The 20,295-nt window shown below is 42.7% G+C and overlaps 1 protein-coding gene across 2 annotated transcripts in view; it reads right to left on the bottom strand.

Annotated features, from left to right (window-relative positions):
* WIPI2 (WD repeat domain, phosphoinositide interacting 2) overlaps positions 1-20,295 on the bottom strand; it is a 190,831-nt gene that overhangs the window by 53,753 nt on the left and 116,783 nt on the right. For both annotated transcript variants that reach the window (XM_086949684.1, XM_086949685.1), the window contains one exon: positions 12,659-12,823. In XM_086949684.1, the coding sequence (XP_086805810.1) occupies positions 12,659-12,823 (165 nt within the window). The remainder of the gene's footprint in view (positions 1-12,658; positions 12,824-20,295) is intronic.

The following is a 20,295-nucleotide window of genomic DNA, read 5'->3' as shown; positions in this document are numbered from 1 at the left end:
TTCAGAATGTGGGGCATTTTTAACTAACCACTTGATGCATATAAAACAGAGATAAATGAATCCAGCTTTTGTTCATGCTTGGGGAAGGAGTGGACCTAACCCTTTTCCCACACCTTTCTGCAACTATTTACCAGAAATTTCTCACCCGATTCTTAAAAACAGCTTCTTGCAAATCAATCCATATCTGATCGTAAGCTTTCTTTTCTAAACTTGCTTTTAGGCGGCGTATACGCCTCTTTAATAAAGACGAACGGGAATTTCTCTCATAAGTATATAGATTAAATTGCTTCCTGAATTGAAGAAGAGAGTAGTGATTTACCTTTCTGGAGACCTTTGATTGCCTTCGATTTGAATTATTTAAACCTGCTTCATAAACTGATCAAAATAGTGTAGAGAGTCAATCACCCAAGTGTTAAAATTATTAACAGCATCTTCTAATATGCCCTTAAGAACAGTTATCATTTTAGGGTTCCATTGCGTCCTTCCTGATTTTTTATTACATTTAAAGGAGTCCCCATCAAATTTCCAAAACAGACTGGGGAGGTAATTACCCTTAATGTAAAAACAAATAGGCGATGATTGCTAAGGATGGAGTCAACTATTTGCACGTCGCCTAGCAAATGGAATGAGGTAAAGGCAACAATCAAATAGTCCAAGATTGCCTCCCCTTCGGAGATTGAGGGGTTTACTGCGAGGGGAATCAGACGGTAATCTGCCATTTGCTATTAAGTAATCATTGCTTCTCAGCTGTTGAGGAGGATCTTCCCTCTCAGCAGTTTTAGTATTAAATGGAAATGAAATTGGGGGAGTGGGGGACGGGGAGGAATACAAAGAGCTTTCTCTTTTAAGTTTCACAGAAAATATTACCAGTATGGTTGGAAACTTTACAGTTCAGATCTCCTACCAAAATTACATGGGAAACATTCTCTTTGACTAAGGTGGGTTTAATAAATGTAAAAACTTGTACACTAGTTTATTATACGAGGCATCCGGGGGAATATATGCATTTACTGCTAAAATTGGTGCCAGCGACTCACCTCCACAAGGAAGGAGAGTGACCTCCACGAAAAGACTGGAGGGTTCCTTATAACTCGCATATGTCCATTTAATTTTACTGGTAATTTGAATTGCTACCCTTCCTCTTTTGCATGGCCTTTCCTAGCTGGAGAAGCTTTACAATCTACAGAAAAGTAGTCACACTGAATCTCATCATTGTACCACGTCTCCATTAATATCCCTTAAACAAAGCAGCTTCTCTTCCTGCCAAGTTCCAGGAGACCACTTTTAATTCATTGCTAGCCATGAAAATGTAGCGCAGTGGGCGACGTATGGTTGTTATTCAACGCTCCACCAACCATTTCCATTTCTGGATTTCATCATTAGCACAATCAACATGAGAGTTAACAAAACTCCCAATAGTCACACGTTTTCCATTCATACCTATGTGAACTTTCAACCCCTTTGTGTCAACCGGCGGACCCTCATTATTTACAAAAGACCACAAGTCCACCCTCTTCTTTATCCTTCAGACCTAGGCTCTTATCCTGTTTACTCCCTTGTGAGCAGGGACCACATTGATACCTTTGCATTGCAGACATTCGATGTTTGGCAGTACCATATTCGCAACAACATTAGAACAAAATGTTACCCTCGTTTTAGTCCACAGCCCAGAATGCGACAGGGAAACCAATAGCAGGTCACAGCTTTGGATTAAATCAAGCGTTTATTTCTTCAAAACATGCAAGTAAAGAAGAAAGATTCAGGATTAGGACTTAGTCAAAAATGGGGAAGAAGACCAACGTCGAAGTTTTGACATAAGGGCAAAGAACAGGGTCTTCCTTATCATAGGGTATCAAAGTTTCTTTCGTTTTACATGTGTCCACAAAGGGAACAGTCGTTGGATTAAGTGCAGAGGGACATGCAGACAGCAAAATAGAAGAAGTCGCAACCACCGTCTTCGAGTCAGTCGTCTCACCTGGGGAGGTAACAGGGATTAGAAAGCTCGGGCTTAACCCTACCATTAGGTGACCTGGGGTAGGGTCCTCAGACTGTTGAGGGGCATCCACTCATCACTGAAGCGAAGTATTTTAAAGATCCACCTATTAGGTCTACTCTTTTATCGCAGTTTGTTTTTATTTACCCTTGCACTTGACTTGAACATTTTCGGTTGAGGCTACCATGCTTGACTAGTTTGGGTTTGGTTTAAAAGATAGAAAAAAATTCAGGCGCCAGATTTAAAGTTTTCACATTAGACCCAGGTATTACAGAAACCACAGGGCAAGGGTCAAATATATATCTTATAGAAGCAGTAAGGCTTTCTACCACAAATCCATTTCTGGTAGTGCCTCCTGATACTTTTATCATAGGTTTTCCTGCTTACATGCAAAAATCAAGAGTCGTGACCTGGAGTGACAGAACATTGTCAACATCTGCAGTATTCGCACCAGTACCGGGCGGTCTCAAAATACTCTGACTTGACTTTTCCTGCTCTTCTTTGGTGCTAATTAGCACCTTCAGTATCATTCCAACTATGTCTTGTATAGAGTCGGACCCTGCTACAAATGGTTCTAATAAGGTTAAGATACAGGATACAATTCTCTCTAAACACAGCAGTGTATGCGAGACATGTACCTTATGGCCTAAGGAATTATTTGGGCCTATGCCAATTAATCATAAAACCAGAGTAGCCGAAATCTGAAATATTATTGAGGAGTGTTCCAAGGGTGTGCTGCTGAAAAAGATGCTGGCCAGTTGTAAGTAAGGGCATAGCCTTAGGTTGGGAACTGTTACTTTGGACTTTGTCATTGTCAATCCGCCTCTACCTGCAGCTAAATTCTGAATCTATATATGTAGGGGTTTTAAGTCCTTTCGATGGACCAGGCAATTTCTCTTGATTTATTACTTCGACTTCTCTAACAGGGGGACATGTGGACTGAAACTACCGCGCTGAGAGATCAACAACACTTTCCCCAGGATTAAGGCATCTCTTCTTGGACTGTTCTCTCTTTGCTCCAAAAGGAAACAAGCATTTGTCAGAGTTAGAGCTATTGGCGTTGTAAATGACAATGTCTTTGATCTATGTGTTTTGATTTGGAGTGTAATGGATGTATGAACAGAGACACAGGTGTAGTACTGGACCCAGCAATAAAACTTGGCCTATACAAAATGTAGTCCAAAATCAATTGAGTCTGTCTGGCCTATTGTCAGAACATAGTCACCAAGTGACCCCATGCCCTGTGTTACACCAGCAGGTCCTGACTTTTTCTGTAGACCGCTCTCGGCATTCTGGAACTTGTAGGTTTTTTTATCTTATTGAAATGCATAGTTTTCCATATGCGGCATACTAGTAATTTTGCATGACAAGGAGAATTTTTCCTGTGAGTTGCAAATCCAACCTCTGAAACCATGCAAATATTCTCACAGATTTATGATAAAAGAATGAGATGGAGATTTTAACTTGGAACGCCTTATGTATGAACTACTCTCAACAAAGGAAGCAGTTATTGATATATTTTTTTCACGTAACTTGTAGGTGGAATTGTGGAAAAGTATGCTAAGATGTGACATGTATTGCTGGATATGGATATTACATAGTAACCGCACTGGATATAAAACAATTTTTAATACACCTTATTTGAAAATGCTGCAGTCTTCCTATTTTTGTAGGATTTAAATTCCCCGAGTGACAATTCCGTCTTCTGCAGGGGGGGCAAATATTTCAGAAGAAGAGATCACTTTTGCATTGGCAGGCAAAAAAACAAGATTTGGTGTAACTTGATTATATGTTCCCAGGCTTCATGATACACTCCATCTACGTAAATGGACAACAAGAAGACTATTAAATCTGACAACGAAAATTAAAATTTAACTTTTTCATGACGTGATGGCCCTTTCTTTTTCTTTGCCCGTAAATTTTAATTATTTCGCTGAATAGGCATTTTTTGAAGAATATAGTGGGGCTGCTTTAACTGTATGAGTAGCTGCATGCTGTCTGGAATGACGCTACACAGAAAGCACTATCAGCAAGCCCAGAGGGTGCAGCTGCGGAAATAATCTCGTTAGTGGTTCTGCCCCTGCAGAGAAAGCAGCTCTGTGCACCCGTGGCTGATGTTTAGTGCTAGCTTCAGCTAGCCGTGCCCCACGGTGGAATAAGGAGAGGGCACAAGTGTACGGCCATGCACTCTAACAGCCCCTCACCCAACACCTCCCCCAACCCTTAGGCAGATTTAAGTAACAGAATTATTTTAAGCGCTATGCACATAACAGATAACAGGAGTTTACCTGCTGCATAGCATAGTCAAAACAATTGCATAATTTGAGCAACGAGGTTCCATAATTCCAGTGGGCCTTATCATAATCCATCGCTGCATAATGGAAACAGGTGAATGCACTTGAGGTCCAAAGGGCTGAAGATATATATATATGGTTTTTTTTTCCGCCGAGCCTCATCTAAAACAGCTGCTGCGAGTGAAGGAACACACAAATGTTAAGGCTTCACAGACTGAAACAGAGTTTGTGTAATGAATTCCGGGTGCCTACTGTGTAATTTATTTCATTTAGTGTTCCCAACACGTGTTTAGGTCGATTTTGAAAATCCTGAACTGCAGGATTGCTTTGCAGTAACTAAAGTAACTGCTCCTTCAAGATTTGAAAGAGTTTAAGAGCACAGCTTTAGTTTTATCTGAAATTTACCAATGTAATGCAGCTCACTTTAACACCTTTCAACCTGCTCTTCCCTCTGTGCCTCAGCCTCTTGAGCTGGCCGAGTAACTTACCCAAGCCTGCCTCCCTTTGCCTCTCCCCCCTCTGCCGCCAGCAGTGCTGCTCTTTGTGTGTGAAATTCCTCACTTTCTGTTCTTTAAAGAGCAGCTGGAAGCACAGCCTCAGAGGGGTGAACAAGGACTGCCAGGACGAAGCAAAGGGAACGTTTTGGCATTTTTTTGCCAGCAATTCAGTTTTGCAGGTATTCAAGATCCAGGACCCTACCCCAGCAGTGCTACAAAGCAGGCCAAGAAGCACGTTGCGAATTCATTTGTGATCTCACCATGTACCATGGTACATCACTGAGGATAGGTTTTACACCTCATAGTGACAGAACAAACGAATGCAGCAACAAAGGTTTAATAAAAACAAAAGAAAAACTAAACTCCTAAAACAAAACCATTCCATAAAGCTCTAACGTTCGCGTTTCCTGAATGGAAACCAGACAGAAAAAAGGTGCAAAAAAACATAGTGTAATAAACAAATAAGCGATTATACTTGCATAACAGGGCCAGTCGACAGGAAGCACCCTCAGAAACAGCCAGAGAGAGGAGGGACAAATGTAACAATTAACCACTGAAAGCAAGGGAATTTATACATGCACACATAGGAACGATTGGGAGCGAAAGGTGTGATTAGTGTCCAGAAGAGGAGATACAACATGCCTCACAGAGCAGTGCATGCACGTTGCACTAGGCTCGACCTAAAAATCACGTTCTTGCCCTTTAGCGCATTGGTGTAAGGTGCTCTGTTTATTAGCGGATTAGATGTAGTTTTAGTGCAGGCCCCAAGCATAATCAAACGACCCAAGCACAGTTTTCTTCCACTAATTTTGATTCTTCTCTGCCTATTAATATACTGAGACACTTAGTGCAACGCACAGTTCTTGACAAGACATTTCTCAGGGTAGGTAAATCAGTGGCTGACTAAACTCCTCAGCTGCCGAAGAGACGTTATTAGGTGGTTTGGTTTCCCAACACTATATTGTTCATAGGGCACTGCGCAACAAGTAAGAACGGGAGCGTGGTGCCACAAACCACACAGAGACCTAGGTAGGCTACTTCCGCTGCTCATCGCTCAACCCACCTGGCAATGCTTCCCCTAACAGAGGACAAATGCTCCTTGCACTCCTCTCCGCCTAGATTTTCCCACCTTCTTCTTTCTCAAAACAATTCACGCCACAACCAGGAAAGATTTACTCATGTCCAGTTCCCGGGTGGCAAAGTATACTGTCAGTAAGTAGAAAGTTGGCGAGTCATCAAATGAGCCCCAGCCTTTGCTCTAGCCACTGTCAAAGAACGTTTTGTCCTTTCTGGAGGGCTTTTCAAAGCGACTCATGCAATGGGGTAGGAAAGCAGAAAGAGAATTGGTTACTTGCCCTCAGCAACCAATGGATTGATTTGTGGGCTTCCTAGGCTATTACCTGGACTCCACTTGGCAGCAAAAGCCAGCGGTACTCAGTCCACGGGGTGGAAGGGAGCAAAGCCCCTTCTAACTCTGCTCAACCAGTATCTCTCCAGCTCCTCTGCACACTTGAGGTTGGACTTACTGGCAGACTCAGGCTTCACTGCATCCGGGTCTCGGACGCTTGATACCTTTGCCGCACCTCTTTTCCTTTATCATGGGAGGCGGCGCCCCTTCAGCCAAGCGGATCGGCCTTGGCCTCGACATCTCGGTTCTCCCTGCTCCTTGCGCTCTCACGTCCATGCCATGCCCATCAAGTGCAACGTACTGCCATCAGTGTCTTTCTTTCCTCCTGCCGCACACCAGCCAGGCTACTTCCAAGTCCAGGGGAACGTACCCATGCCCATACAATATTAGTGAGACTTTAAATGTAGCCACCCTAGAAAGCTCAGTTCAGAGTCCAGGGTCCAGCGATGTGTCTAACCCCTCACATTAGGAACTTTCTTACTTTAAAATTGTGTAATTGCTCAATGGACGACACAGATCCAGTCAAGCAGACTTCCCCATCTGTATTCACTTCTCATTCAGTTCCTATGAATGAGGTTTAACTAGCAAAAACCTGAGGAAGTATACATTTCTCAAGTGCCCTGATTTATGGGCATCTGTCGCAGCCAGAATCGTAATAGATCTGCGACTTCATTTTATTTCCTAAGATGACTATAATAAGATGTCTAAATGAAGGCAAAGACAACATAGGTGGCAGGATGTACCAAGCTCCAGAAGTGTTTCATTCGCTGCACGTTCCTTTGATTTTAAAAAATGTCCACACTTTCAACAAAATGTTTAGTCAAATCACCAAAAATCTTTTTTTAAGTTGGAAACCTTTGGATCCTGAAGCTTTGTGCCTCTTTGAGTAACATCTTCTTAAACAATTAGCTATCTTAGTTTCTTCTCATTTCATGGTTTTTGACCTCCAAACCAGTGCAAAATGTGATAGCAACAGATGGTTCTCCTAGAGAGCGTCTCATTTACCACCAGCTTCCTGAGTGAGATCTGAGTCGATGATATTACCGAGAGTTCAGAAAGATTTAACCTGGGCTGTAAAGGACTCATAATAATGGTCAACAGTCAGTGCTCCATTTGTCAATGAAGTTCCTAGTAACAACAAGCTCTGTTTTGGGAGGATTAAGCTTTAGAATGTTGGATGCCATCCAATGCTGAACTTGCTGACATCAGTGACTACTCAGATCTGACGCTCATCATTGAGCGATAAGTTAAGGGCAGATTTGACATCCATTACTTCTTAATAAGTCATGCTCTGATTTGTCAGTCATCACTTCGGGATTGGTCATGCTCTGATTAGACATCAGTCACTTAGCAATAGTTAATGCAAAACATTTAGTAATTCCTTCAGGACGCAAGTAAAAACAACTTATCTGAATCAGTAACGGAAGTAACCCCAATCTGACTAATCCGCTCTGAAAGGCACTCCTGGTTTTCTTTATTACTACTTTAACACTTCAACAAATGTTTTGGCACAGAGACTGAACCATTCAGTCACCCTGTAGAACTGATTTTGCCAGAGAAAAGTCAAGAGCCGAAGAAGCCTCCGCACTCTTTTTTCTCGCTCCAATATGATTTTCTCCCGAGAAGGTCTATCACTCCCTAGACATGTATATGGGCGAACTTGTGTGCTGTCTGAATAAAAGTTTGTTTTGTATGATAATGTATGTGGAGTCTTTTCCTGTACAAGTACCAATTGGTCATCTGGTCTGAGCATGAGTGATTGCATGTATGATTGTTGTTATGCATGAGTGCCTGAAGGTTGTGATCTGTGTGCTTGCTAGTCTGTTTAAATAAGTGCCTCTACGCATTCTGATCTGTATGTAGGTGTGTGCATGGAAGCCTTCAGGTGTGTCTGCAAGATGGTTTTATGTGTGATCTACGCCGATTTTCCTTAGATGTTGTGTGTCTGCTATTTTCTCATAATTTTTCTGGCAATATTTTCATAAGAAACATTTTATCAATCACATGACAGCAATTATAAAATGAATGAGCAATAATAAAGTTAAACTAACAAGGAACATTTAAAACGGTGGGACTATCCTTAAGTAGTTAAAGGAGAACAAGAAGAATGGCTTACAGTATTTAATAGAAGGCCAAACCAATTGGGACCTGCCTGATTGCAAGTGCTAGACAGCCCTTTTATTCCACTGGGCACTTCTTCAGTGAGCAGGAGCTATTGCATGGCGGCGGCTTCAAGAGAACGTGAGACCAAAAGAAAGGAAGGGGAGGCAGGGCATAAGTGATGGAAGATGGAGACTAGAGGGGAGATGGTGGAAGGGAAAACAGAAGGATGTAAATAGAGATATGTTTTGGCAGGACTTTGATGTCCTCATGCTACAAGAGACCTGGGCTCAATCACCTGTCCCATTCACAGGCTTTATAGAGTTCCAGAAACCAGCCATTAAAGTCAACAGGTGTAGTCGCCTAATGGGGGGCCTATCGATCTACATCTCCTCAGCTCTGCACCATATAGCGGAAAAAGTTAATTTGAAAGTGCCCTGGGCTCACGTTATCGACCTTATTCTCCGCCAACACGCTAAATACCACTCACTCATGCTTATTAACATCTACATTAACCCGACCAAGCATAGGAAAAGGGAAACATTAAAGAACATGGTGCTAATAACAACCAACCTCAAATTAAAATATCCCTCCTCCAATATCCTGCTATCCGGTGACTTCAACATCAACCTATTTGGGGGGCAAATTGGCCGCTTAGATATAGAGTACTACCTTCCAGTTCAAAATCTACCTCAGGCCACTCGTCAGAACAACTTAGGCGATTTCTTCCTAAACCAGTGCAACTCTCTCTGGCTCAAAAGCCACTTTAGTGACGACACCCCACCTGGCTGGACAAGATCTGTGGGTTAGTCTATTTCCTACATAGATTTTACCCTCAGCATTGTGGGACTTCTTGATCGCATCTGAGATTTCTCCCTAAGGCTTTGCCACAACAGCAATCATAGGCCACAGCATATTAAGTTCTCCTTTAGACCTTTAAGACTGGAGGCCGCTCCGCCCACTAGCACCGAGGTGCAGGCAGAAGACCTAAAACGACTGAGATGGGACGACAAAATGAGCCAGGAAGAAATGCCATGGATCAGAAACCTACTGGCCGCAGTCATAGCAGAAAACAACTCCCCTATCAGGCAGTGGTCTCTCCTAATTGAACAACTTATGAAGGAACACCTAGTCAAACCTTTACCACGGGCAAAGCCACGTAACCTGCCCTCTTCTAAACTCAAATTAACATATGATATGAGGCTGCTAAAAAGTTGAGTCTATTGTAACACACAAGCTGTTATTCAGCAACCTTCCCCTATGGCTGCAAAAAACAGCCTGAATCTATCAAGATCCTTATTCAGGAGAGAACTCTGGCGAGCCAAAAGGGAAAGAAATGACGAATTCTGGCTTCACCTGCTAGCAGCCAGTAAGGGAAGGAACCCAAGAAAATGTTGGTCTCCGATTAATCAAGCCACAATTTGAAGCAGGAGGGGGACCCACGCCAACACTTCAGAAACAGAGTGGGTCGTTTTTCTGTCTGCCCACTTTTCATCTGGGCCAAAATGCTCAAGCAACTTCAGCAGCCCGACAGGCACCCACAGCGCCAGACTTGACCCCCCCCCCCCCCCCCCCCCCCGCCCCCAAAAGGTCATCAAAATGCCTGGGCATGCAAATCCTCCAGAAGCCTGTAGTAGTTTAGGATCGCTGCACACATAAGCTGGCAATCCTGAGCAAAGACGGAGCTCCTGGCCCTAATGGGTTACCCACTGGTTTCCTCGCTTGCAACCTCGCTCTTTGGTCCGAAGTATTAACTTCTCTGTTCAAACACTGTCTGCCAACAGATTCCATCTCCGATTCTTGGAGAGGATCTATATTCCAACCAATTTTAAAATCTTGAAATCTAAGCCCAGCCACTATCATCTCACAGCTCCGCTTGACAACGGCACCAAACTGTACGCCAGCCTGCTACTTGATGACCTTAAAGCCTGGGCAGAAATTAACCATATCATGCCCAATTATCAATGCGGCTTAAGGGACAAGTGTGGCACTCCTCCTCCAAATTGATGGCTCTGTCCCTAATGTGCGACAAAGCATTCAAAGGCAAAAGGGCACTTTACTTCTGCTTTGTGGACTTTAACGCCGCCTTCAACAGCATTCCAAGTGGGGCCCTCTGGGGTAAACTGCAGGACTAGGGGCTGACAGACGACCTACCAAGAGCAATAATACAGCTGCACACCAATACATGGGTTTCAATCAAACTAGGAGACGGCTCCTGCTTTTTAAGGTCGATCCCCACGAGCTGTGGGTTGAAGCAAGGCTGTGGGCTGGCCCCCCTGCTATTTAATTTATATATAGCGGCCATGCTGCAGCAACTTGACGAAACAAATTGCCACCTTCCTAAACTAGGAGGTAAAAGCAGGTCACATCTGCTCTATGCGGATGACCTGGTGCTCCTCCGTCAGACAAAGGTCGGACTCAGATGGCTCTTGACCACCATACATGACTACACAGGCAAGAACATGCTGGAAATTAATCAAGAAAAGGCAAAAACGGTCGTATTTAGCCAAAATTAATACCAGGCTCATTGGTGGCTGCCCAAGGGCATCAGGCTCAAGCACAGTAAACACTACAAATACTTAGGAATAGTGCTAGATGGTAAATGGTCACACAGTCTAACATATCCACCACAAAGAACAAGAGCTCTAGCCTATTGTGTGCCTGTCTGCTATCGCGCCAAAGTTACAAGGCCCTAGCCTTGACCCCCTCCTCCAGGTGATGAAAGCAACAAAAAAAAAAAAAAAATCACACCAACTCTAACATACGGCAGCGAAGTCAACCTAGGCAAGGAAGCAGGGACTGTACACAAAATGGTCACCAAGATATACAAATCCACTATCCGTCTCCCCAAAAAGCATCACCGGCGCAAGTGAGACTTGAGTTCAACATCATAAGACAGCACTGGGCCAGAGGCACCTGCTTCCTTAACTTCTGCCACAGGCTCAGACAGGCACCACCTAACACCATGCATTACCTAAACTGGCATGAACTAGAGCATTGTGACTCAAGATCATCTTCATACAAAGAATACCTCGAGGTCACACCGTGAATTCTCTCTAGCCCTCTAGCCGAAGTGTGGAACAAACACCTCTCAGAAAAGGTCTTCAAGAGCTTAGGAGCCCAAAAAACCCAAAAACTGACACAATTATAAGACAAGACAACTCTGTGCAAGTGCTCTCACACACAGTCAGTCATCAACTCATATTCCCAAACCAAGCACTAGTGCTACGTCACCTGCACCTATTCAATATGGATCAAACTGTGGCTTGTGGCATTAAGAATGGGCAGGTGGAACATCCATATCCACCACCTAGCTACCCACGACCCCAGCTGCCGCCTATTCGGACAAGGTAAAGAAACCCTAAGCCATATCTTAGGCACCTGTCCTCAGCTCATGGAGCAAAGGAGAACTATTCTCAGAGTTGACTTTATCCGGCTAGGGGTGCGCACATACCAGCAAGCAGTAATCGCCAGCCTGAACCCAGCAAAAACATCACTAAATATTAAAACGGTCAATTTTTTTCGAACTGCAGTAAGTAAACTGGACTCAGCCAACTGTACTAACACTGAGGTATTTTCCTCACAAATACCAAAAACCTCACCCCACGTGTCGGTCCCCACTACCATCTGCACAAAAGAGGCAGGAGGACTTTGCCACATTTCTGTAATGCATCAGGCCATACCTTTTGGACTGCACAAGGCACACCCTGAGCATGAGAACCCACCTGCAGCCCGCCACAGCTCAGTCGATTATCGCACTTTAATTACTGTGTTATGCTGCATTTTCACATTGCTTTAAGCGTCTTTGTCTACCCGGCACTCCATGGTGCCTGGTCTGCTTTCCTAACTAATCTTAATGAACTTTCTCTATTCCTTTTAATTATTTAAACGCTCACTCTCACCCTCCTGAGTGCCTTTTTATGCCCTGTCCTGGATGAGATCTGCGGCTTCCTCTTCTGTTCACTGATAAACTTTTTATTGCACCAGAAGCTGCATGACCTACAAGGACTAGGCCACATGCACTGGTGATATCTATTTTTGATTTTATCTGCATGTTGTTCACTTTATCTTTTGTAAAGGATTTTATTATCCATACAATAAAATACAATTAAAAAAAAGATAGCATGAGGAGACAAAGAGAGCAAGCTGGTTTGAGCATTTGTGCCAGGGCTGCTTTTGGATTCACAGTACAGCCCTACTCATAGCCTCCTTTTGCTAGCGTCTTTTGATGACATACATTTAATATGCCCTGGGCATCCAAGTCTTGAGTTTGCATAATGGCAAGCCGATACACTAGACGAACTTGTAAATGCTAGAAGCATGTGAACAAGACTACTTATAAAATGGAGAAGGCATAGATACTCACACAGCAAGCGCACATATGTTCTTATGACCACAAAAGGGCAGACGAACTGTTGCAAATGCTCTTCCTTGGTTAAACATTTCGGTGACCTGAGAAGGCAGATAATTAGTGGATGCCATCAGTACTTTTCCAAAATAGCCCGTCCAGGTTGTGGGCTCTTCAATAGGTCTGAAAGTAAAAAAAAGTCAAATTTAGGTTTCTGCATTAACGTGCAAACTTGCAATATAAAGGACCACCACAAATGAAAAAATGGTATAGATTCTTAGAATTGACCGATATTTATCATCATGAAGCACCATGCAGTGAGGAGACTAAAAAAGTTACAGAAATCATGAACATATAAGTAGAAACACTATAAAGTGAGCAAATAAGAAAAAAAGGTAAATGGACAAGGTAGAAAAGGTTTTTACTATGCTGCCTGAGACACACTATTGAAGTAGTTTGTATTTTTAACAGAGCAAAATGTCCATACTAGAGAAATCCTTTAACCTAACCTAAAATAGGCGAGATGTGACAACAGGATGAATTGCATGTTACAGAATGATCAAAAAAGGGGATATGTCAATTTGCAACTACACATATCTACACTCAAGAACATTCCTACTTTATTCTGTGTGATTGAGATAGATCAATAAGACCATGTGCGCTAGCTCCAGAATGCCAGATATGGTGGACCAAATGAGGTTAAGATGGATGAGCAAGTTCCTTGTTGTAGCTCATAGTACAGCGAGCTGAATTTGCTGTGACACGACTATACAAAGCTAGCAAATGAGCTGCCTTTAGAGTTTTACGTAATACTAATACCAGTATAGAATGAAAGACACTGCTTAGTGAGATGAAATCATAACTACCAGATAAGGAGACAGAATCCCTTCCCACCCCCCCCACCTCTGCAGCCGTTTTACTGGAACTGGCTTTCATTTATTCCATGAGCTCATTATTATACACAGAGTGGCATAACCTTCACAAGAAAACAAAACCTGTTTGATCATTGGCTTGCAGATGTGTTCCCTTTAGTGAAGCGTGTCTCAAAGCACAGAGTACAAAAGTCCCAGTTCTTTAAGACTCTGTATTGGCTGGGGTTAAGAGGGAGGGGAATTTGTTACCCCAGAATAATGAAAACAAAATGGAAGTAGTTTAGGGCAGTGGTTCTCAACCTGTGGTCCACAGACCCGTGGACGTCTGCCCTCGATATGACCTCTTAACAATAATTTCTGTCGGTAGTCGTAACCATTATTAGCTAAATAAACGTTAAATAAAAGTAGTACATCCTACGAGGGTATTAGTGTCACTAAATAGAAATAATACTTGGAGGTTTACTATATTGCTGGCCAAATAGATCGGATATATGTATTAATAAATCAATAAAGAAACATAAGTCGTTTTAAACTCAATTTGTCAGAAAAATTGTTCCTAATCCAAGACGGAGCATTTGTGAATGACACTGTACTCAAAGTAGGATTAGGCTAAACTAGCAATCCGCTTCTGACAAACCCTTTGAATTGCTAATGAATTTCTAGTAAGTACATGCATCTGCACGCTTGGCCAGTGCTATAACTGCTCATTGGTCAAAGCAGTGAATGGAAGAACGTGCAGTTTGGTTGGGCCTTTTGGGTAGTGGAGCTGCTTTACATTTTAAGGCATTTACAGGCGCAAGGCACCTGCACCTCGTGTATTAGAAAGGGGGAATATCTGCAGTTTTCAGAAGAACTCAAATGCTTCCACAGTCAGCGTTCCACTTCCCAGGAAGCAACAGATCGTCTGGTATAGGAAGCACCTGGTCTTGGTTTTATACAATAATAGTCTTTGTCCGCTATTGACTCAAAGACCCTGCATGGTCTCCAGCTTTGTTCATATCACGCTCGATGGCAGGACGTATCTGTCTGAGGCCAATGTCAACCCAGTTACTACTTCTGCCCCAGCACTTCTGCTGAGAGCTCGAATGTCAAATAATTACATATTGATTTATGAATACAAACTGGATCTAATACTGGGATGTAGCCGCTCTCGCGTGTAAGCAGCTGCAAAGGACAGTAGAAGTGCTGACCTCCTTAAGTGTGTACTTGGTTTGTATACTGTTGTTGAAGTTCGAATTCTAGTAAGGCTAAGAGGTCCCAAGCTTCACAACTATGATTCAATGGGGTCCAAAGAAGTCAAAAGGTTAAAAACCATTGGCGTAGGCCAGTGGTTCTTAACCTGTATTCCAGGAAACCCTAAGGGGTCCACAAATGCGACTAAGGGGGTTCGCAAGTGTTTAGAAAGAAAATCATATTAACATAAAAGTTTATATAAATAAAGATGCAAAATGTACACTTGGACATTTTAAAATGTGCTGTAGATATGAATGAATTTAACTTTGGAGGCTAAACATTAATTTGTATCCTCAGTGATTCAGGGTAGCAGTGCAAATGCATCAAACAGAATGTAGTATGACTAATAACACCTCAATTGAATTTGGAAACTCTCCAACCTTCCTATTAAAGTAAAAAATGATTTACTTTATATTTGTCTGTGAAGTAAATAAAATATTTCCTAATGTATGTATTTGTTTGATGAATGCATGTTGCTGTATTTTTTGTGTATTGTTTTATGGTTCAAATCATAGAACATTCTACGGTCGGGGTCCCCAGCTTCCAGGAATGGCTCATTTGGGGTTCCCGGTTTCCAATAATGGTTCAGTTGGGGTCCATGGGAACCAGTAGCGATTAAGTAGGGGACCTGAGAAGTCGAACGGATAAGAACTACTGGTGTAAGCTTTTGCCTTGGGGCTTTGAGAAGGTAGAACCTAAAGACTGTCCTCTGACATCATTCATGACAACAGTAAACTTCTCAGCACATTTAAAACAAGAAGGATCAAAATAAAAAAAGACTGAAAATTTGGGGCTTATGATGCAAACAAGAAAGGTCTCTTGCTGAAACGCAAAGAAAGACACACACTGATTGGATGAAACACTAACATCAGGCTGTTGGAAAATATTTATCACAACATGTTTTGGAATTTAAATCTGTCCAAATATACCACACAAGGATGCTGACCGCCAGACCCAAGAAAACCATGACCCATCATTAAAATTCTTGTTTTCCGAAATCTTGCACAGAATTGCTCTGGTCTGTCTTTGAGGTTAGAACCAGAAAGAAGAGGGGTCCCAGCAAAAAAGAGGATTATGTGCCTGATTCAAAGTTAATTTTGCGGGGTCAGCACTGAGTGAAAGATATAATTCAACGGCAGACTAAAACAACTGTTGTAATGCGACTAATGGGACAGAAACATAAATCACTCCTTTAGTGGATGGAGATCTGCTTAGAGAAGACAAGTTTTAACTAATGAAACGCTGTATGCCTATTCCCTTTCCTGTGCCACTTTATATGTCTGTGTAGAATGTATGGATTGAGAATGGACTATGGAAAGTTTTGTTAAAAGCTTGGTGCCCAAAAAAAACGATATATGACTTAATCTACTCCTTGCAGGAGAGGACATGACTGATACAAAACAATAAGAGAATTTATTAAAACGTTGTTAAGCCAAAAATGCGTACCTTTCTTAAACTAATAGTCCAGCAGCAGACAGATCAAGGGTATCTAAGATAGGCTGGTCAATGTGATTGTCCAGAAAATCTCCCCAAATGTGACCTAACAGATAATGATGACATTCCGATTTTCTTGTAGTCTAAAAGCACCATAATCCAATACACTGTCTCAAGAAACTCTGCCGCCAGCAAAACGAAAAGGATAGTGATCTGGCTGACAACGTGTTGCATTTACATGTGCACGAAGTAATTCTTCCACTCCCTCAAATCAGATCTAACAACCTAGACCAATGGCTACTTTCTCACAGGCCTCAGCTCCCTACCCTTCAAAACATGTCAAGAAAACATTACCCCCTGAAAGTCCTTGCACTACAACCAGGCCAATCTGACATATCTTACCCAGCGACCTACCTTCCTCATGGTCATGAAAAGTGAAGCCATTGGCCAATATCTATAAAACCGCCCATGCAAATCCACCAGTCCAGGCTCGGGGCTTAAGAGGCACCTTATCTCAGAGAAGAACTTGTGCCATCCTTGAATTTTTTTTTAAAGAAGTGAACCACGGAAATCAACGCTATCTCAGAGCTCTATGACACTAAGGACCATAGCATATTTGTCAAAGTTGACAGTTCCAATCTGATTTGGTAGAGTTGCTTTGTGTCCACTCGTAGCCAATACATTTGGATAAAGTCAATGGATTCATACTAACATGAGCTACTCTCCGGAATGTCTCAGTGGACACCGGGACCATGATTGTTTTCCAATGTTTACGTGTAACCTGACGCACAACGCATTGGACAGTATTGAGTAGATTTTCAAAAGTATGTTACTACACTTATATCCATTTACCACATAAGAGGGAAGTGGACTAGACATCCCTCACAGCCTTGGACTATATTTTCCATTGGATTGTAAAGCCCAGATTTTTGAATGGAGTCAAGCCTAAGACCTTGGTGCACAGAACTCAATTTGGTATGCTTCGCTTGACCTCCCAACTAAAGAAAACCACCATCTACGACACTGGCAGTAAGAACTTAGAAGTCCTATTCAACGCAAAGCTCTCCTTATGACTCAAGTCAATGCAGTGGCAAAGGTTATCAACCTCAAACTATCCCTTCTTTGGAACCTTGCACCTCTCTCACCTGATCAACTAGAGCCGACAAGAAGCCTGGCAAAGGCATACTCTTCAAAAGGATGTGATGACTTGAAAATTAGACTAATTTGTTTGCTTTGCCCCAATATTACAAAAACACATAAAACTACTCTTTTTTTACCATATCCTCTAATTTTGGAAGTGGTACGGCTCAAGTTCACAGTCATCATCAAACACAGGTTCTATAGGGGTAACAGATCAGAATATGGGAAAAACAGGATGCCCCACTGTGTCCAAAGGGATACCAGCACACCTCACTGCCAAAATCCACTTCAAACAGATTAAACAAGTAGGTGGGCCTTGGTACTCAAGAGACTTGGGCTGTGGAACCCTGAAAGAAGAGCCAAACGAGGCAAGATGGCGCCTGCATGTCAGGCGTGTTTGTGAGAGCTCCGTTTGGGCGATCCATCTAGCTACCGTACCTGAGCTCCAGCATATCTATTCGGGCCGACTTTTGCTGCTATTGTCGAGCCGCGACATCTGTGCTGTGTTGGTGTCCATATATCGTGCAGTTTGGGAGCCTTGAAGTGTACTGGTCGCGGGAGCCGCGATTCTGTTGCTGTTTTGGGAGGTGACCGCTGCGGACACGGACGTTGGGAGGAGCAGCGGCGGTACGAGCAACCGAATTCCGACTTAAACGCCAGGAAGGGCGGTTCATCGAGCCGTGGATCAGATGTCAGGAAGACGCTGGTAGAACGCCGAGTGCAAGAACGCAGAGTACGGTGCGTGTCTCGGCAGGAATAGCGCTTAAACTGTGGAGAGACGCTGCCCGGGTGAAAACGCTACTAGATTCTGCAGATATACGAGGATAAAGTATATAGAGCCAAGTAAGACTCGATTAATAATCCTAAATAGAGACGAACCGGGGGAGGGGAAGGGTGCTCTCTTTCTTCTCCCTATGCAAAAAGGACTTAAAAGACTTTAAAGGCTTAAAGGCATTTAAATAATAGACAGAATCTACTAACTGAATTCTATAATATTTTGAACTGATTTCATATAAAGCGAATATACTTTGATACACTTTTGGTAATTAGTTACACAATATAAAGAACTAGCTCTCAGCCAATATGGCTCCTAAAACCGCGCGTGGAGGTAAAACAAGACCTAGCGGTGAAAATCAGGTTGGGACTCGGGCTGCTTTAGGGGCAAAGTCGAAACAGGATGCTTGCAATAATGACCCTGATGTTAGCCAAACTCCTACTCCAAAAATTCCACAAATGTTCAACTCTAAAGCAAAAGCAACAATGACAACAACTAAGACCTTAACAGTTGGAGCTGGGGTTGAAAAAAATATGGCTATGGATGATTTGGGTGGCTTAGATGTGGATAATGATCAAGATAAGACCTTGGTGGAGGCACTTGAACAGCTAGTAGTCTCTCCGGTAACTTCCTCTACTACCCCATCTACACTTGATCCCCCACTTGATCCTTTACTTGCATCATCTAGATCACAAAATACTGTCGTTTTCAATATCAACGATGCGATTGAGGGTGAGGGTGAAGTTGATGTCGAACAGGACCCATCTCGAGCTGAAGGGGTAGAAGGTGAAGGTGACCCTATCAGCAGTAAAGATAGCGAATTTTACTCACTTTCAAAGCATTCCGAGGGGTCCGATCTGGAAGAGGACTTAGAGGATTAGGTGGAGACCTCTTCTCTGGAAAATACAAGTAAGGAAACATCTGTTATTGTTACAGCAGATTTGCGGGTAGATAGAGATTGAAGTGAGGAAATTTCCAATGGAGACCCGACCATAACAGAACAAGATCAAGATCAGGATCTAACAGACTCTACTCAACAAACCAGCTCTAGCCCTGGCTTTCCTAACCAGACACCAATAGATATTATATTGAAAGCCATTACAGATCAACGATTGGAGGCGAAAGCCGAGCATTTGAAAACCCATAATGCCTGCAAAAAACTTCAGAATACGGTGCGACGTTTAGTAAAATCATGCAATGACTTCACAGATAGAATGGTAGAAGCGGAAGGACGCATATTCTCATTGGAAGACCAAGTAACAAACATTGAAACCAGTATTGATGATTTCAAGGGTCAGAAAGAGGATGTGAATGTTAAATTGGTGGACTTGGAGAACAGGCTCTGTCGTAATAACTTGCGAATTTTAGGTGTTCCAGAAGGATGTGAGGGACAAGACGTACGACAGTTTGTGGTTGAACTTTTTGAAGAAGTCTTTCCGGAGGTGAAAGACTGGCAGTGGTCTCATGAGATCCAGAGGGCACGCCGCTTTCCTTTTCGCAAGCAAACATCACAGGGGACTCAAAGTCGGCAATCCCCCCGAGCCATTTTGATATCTCTAAATAACTTTTTGGCACGACAAAAACTTTATGATCTTGAAAGACCTGATAAGAAGCGCTCTGGGAAGGATATTGAATTTTTTGTACGCCCCGACTATTTTCATTCTACCGTAGAAAACCGCTGGCGGATGCGCCAGCTGATCGATCCATTCCAAAAAAAAGGCGCCCAAGCTTTTTTGCTTCAACCATCCACATTCAAGATTGTATACAAGGGACAAAATAGATTCTTCACTGTTGAAGCTCTAGCAAAAGCGTATTTGAATACATTAGCATGAGGAGAAAGATATGAGTTTTAGATAATTATTGTTTTTCTAAGTGGTATAACTCATGCTTCTCTCTTGTTTTAGAGCAATGGATACGTCTAAACACTTGTGGTGTTCTCACATACATCACCGGGGCGATAGGCCCCTTTGCCTTAGTGTTGGGGGAGGGTCACGGGGGGGATGGGGGTGGGGTTGGGTGGACACGGGGGGTGTGCTCGGGAAAAAAAGGGGATAAATTCAGTCAAAGCCATAGAATATTATGTTGAAATATATAGTTTTTTTGTCGTTGATGCAATGGTGTAATGTAAATTTTGTTATGATTTTATGTAGCTGTTATGGCTAGCTGTAGTTTTCGTATGTGCTCATTTAATGTATGTGGCC

The sequence above is a fragment of the Lissotriton vulgaris genome, unplaced genomic scaffold (assembly GCF_964263255.1).
Source record: "Lissotriton vulgaris unplaced genomic scaffold, aLisVul1.2 SCAFFOLD_924, whole genome shotgun sequence".
Classification (NCBI taxonomy): domain Eukaryota; kingdom Metazoa; phylum Chordata; class Amphibia; order Caudata; family Salamandridae; genus Lissotriton; species Lissotriton vulgaris.
The sequence above is the reverse complement of the archived record's forward strand: the minus strand, read 5'-3'. Positions and strand labels throughout refer to the sequence as shown.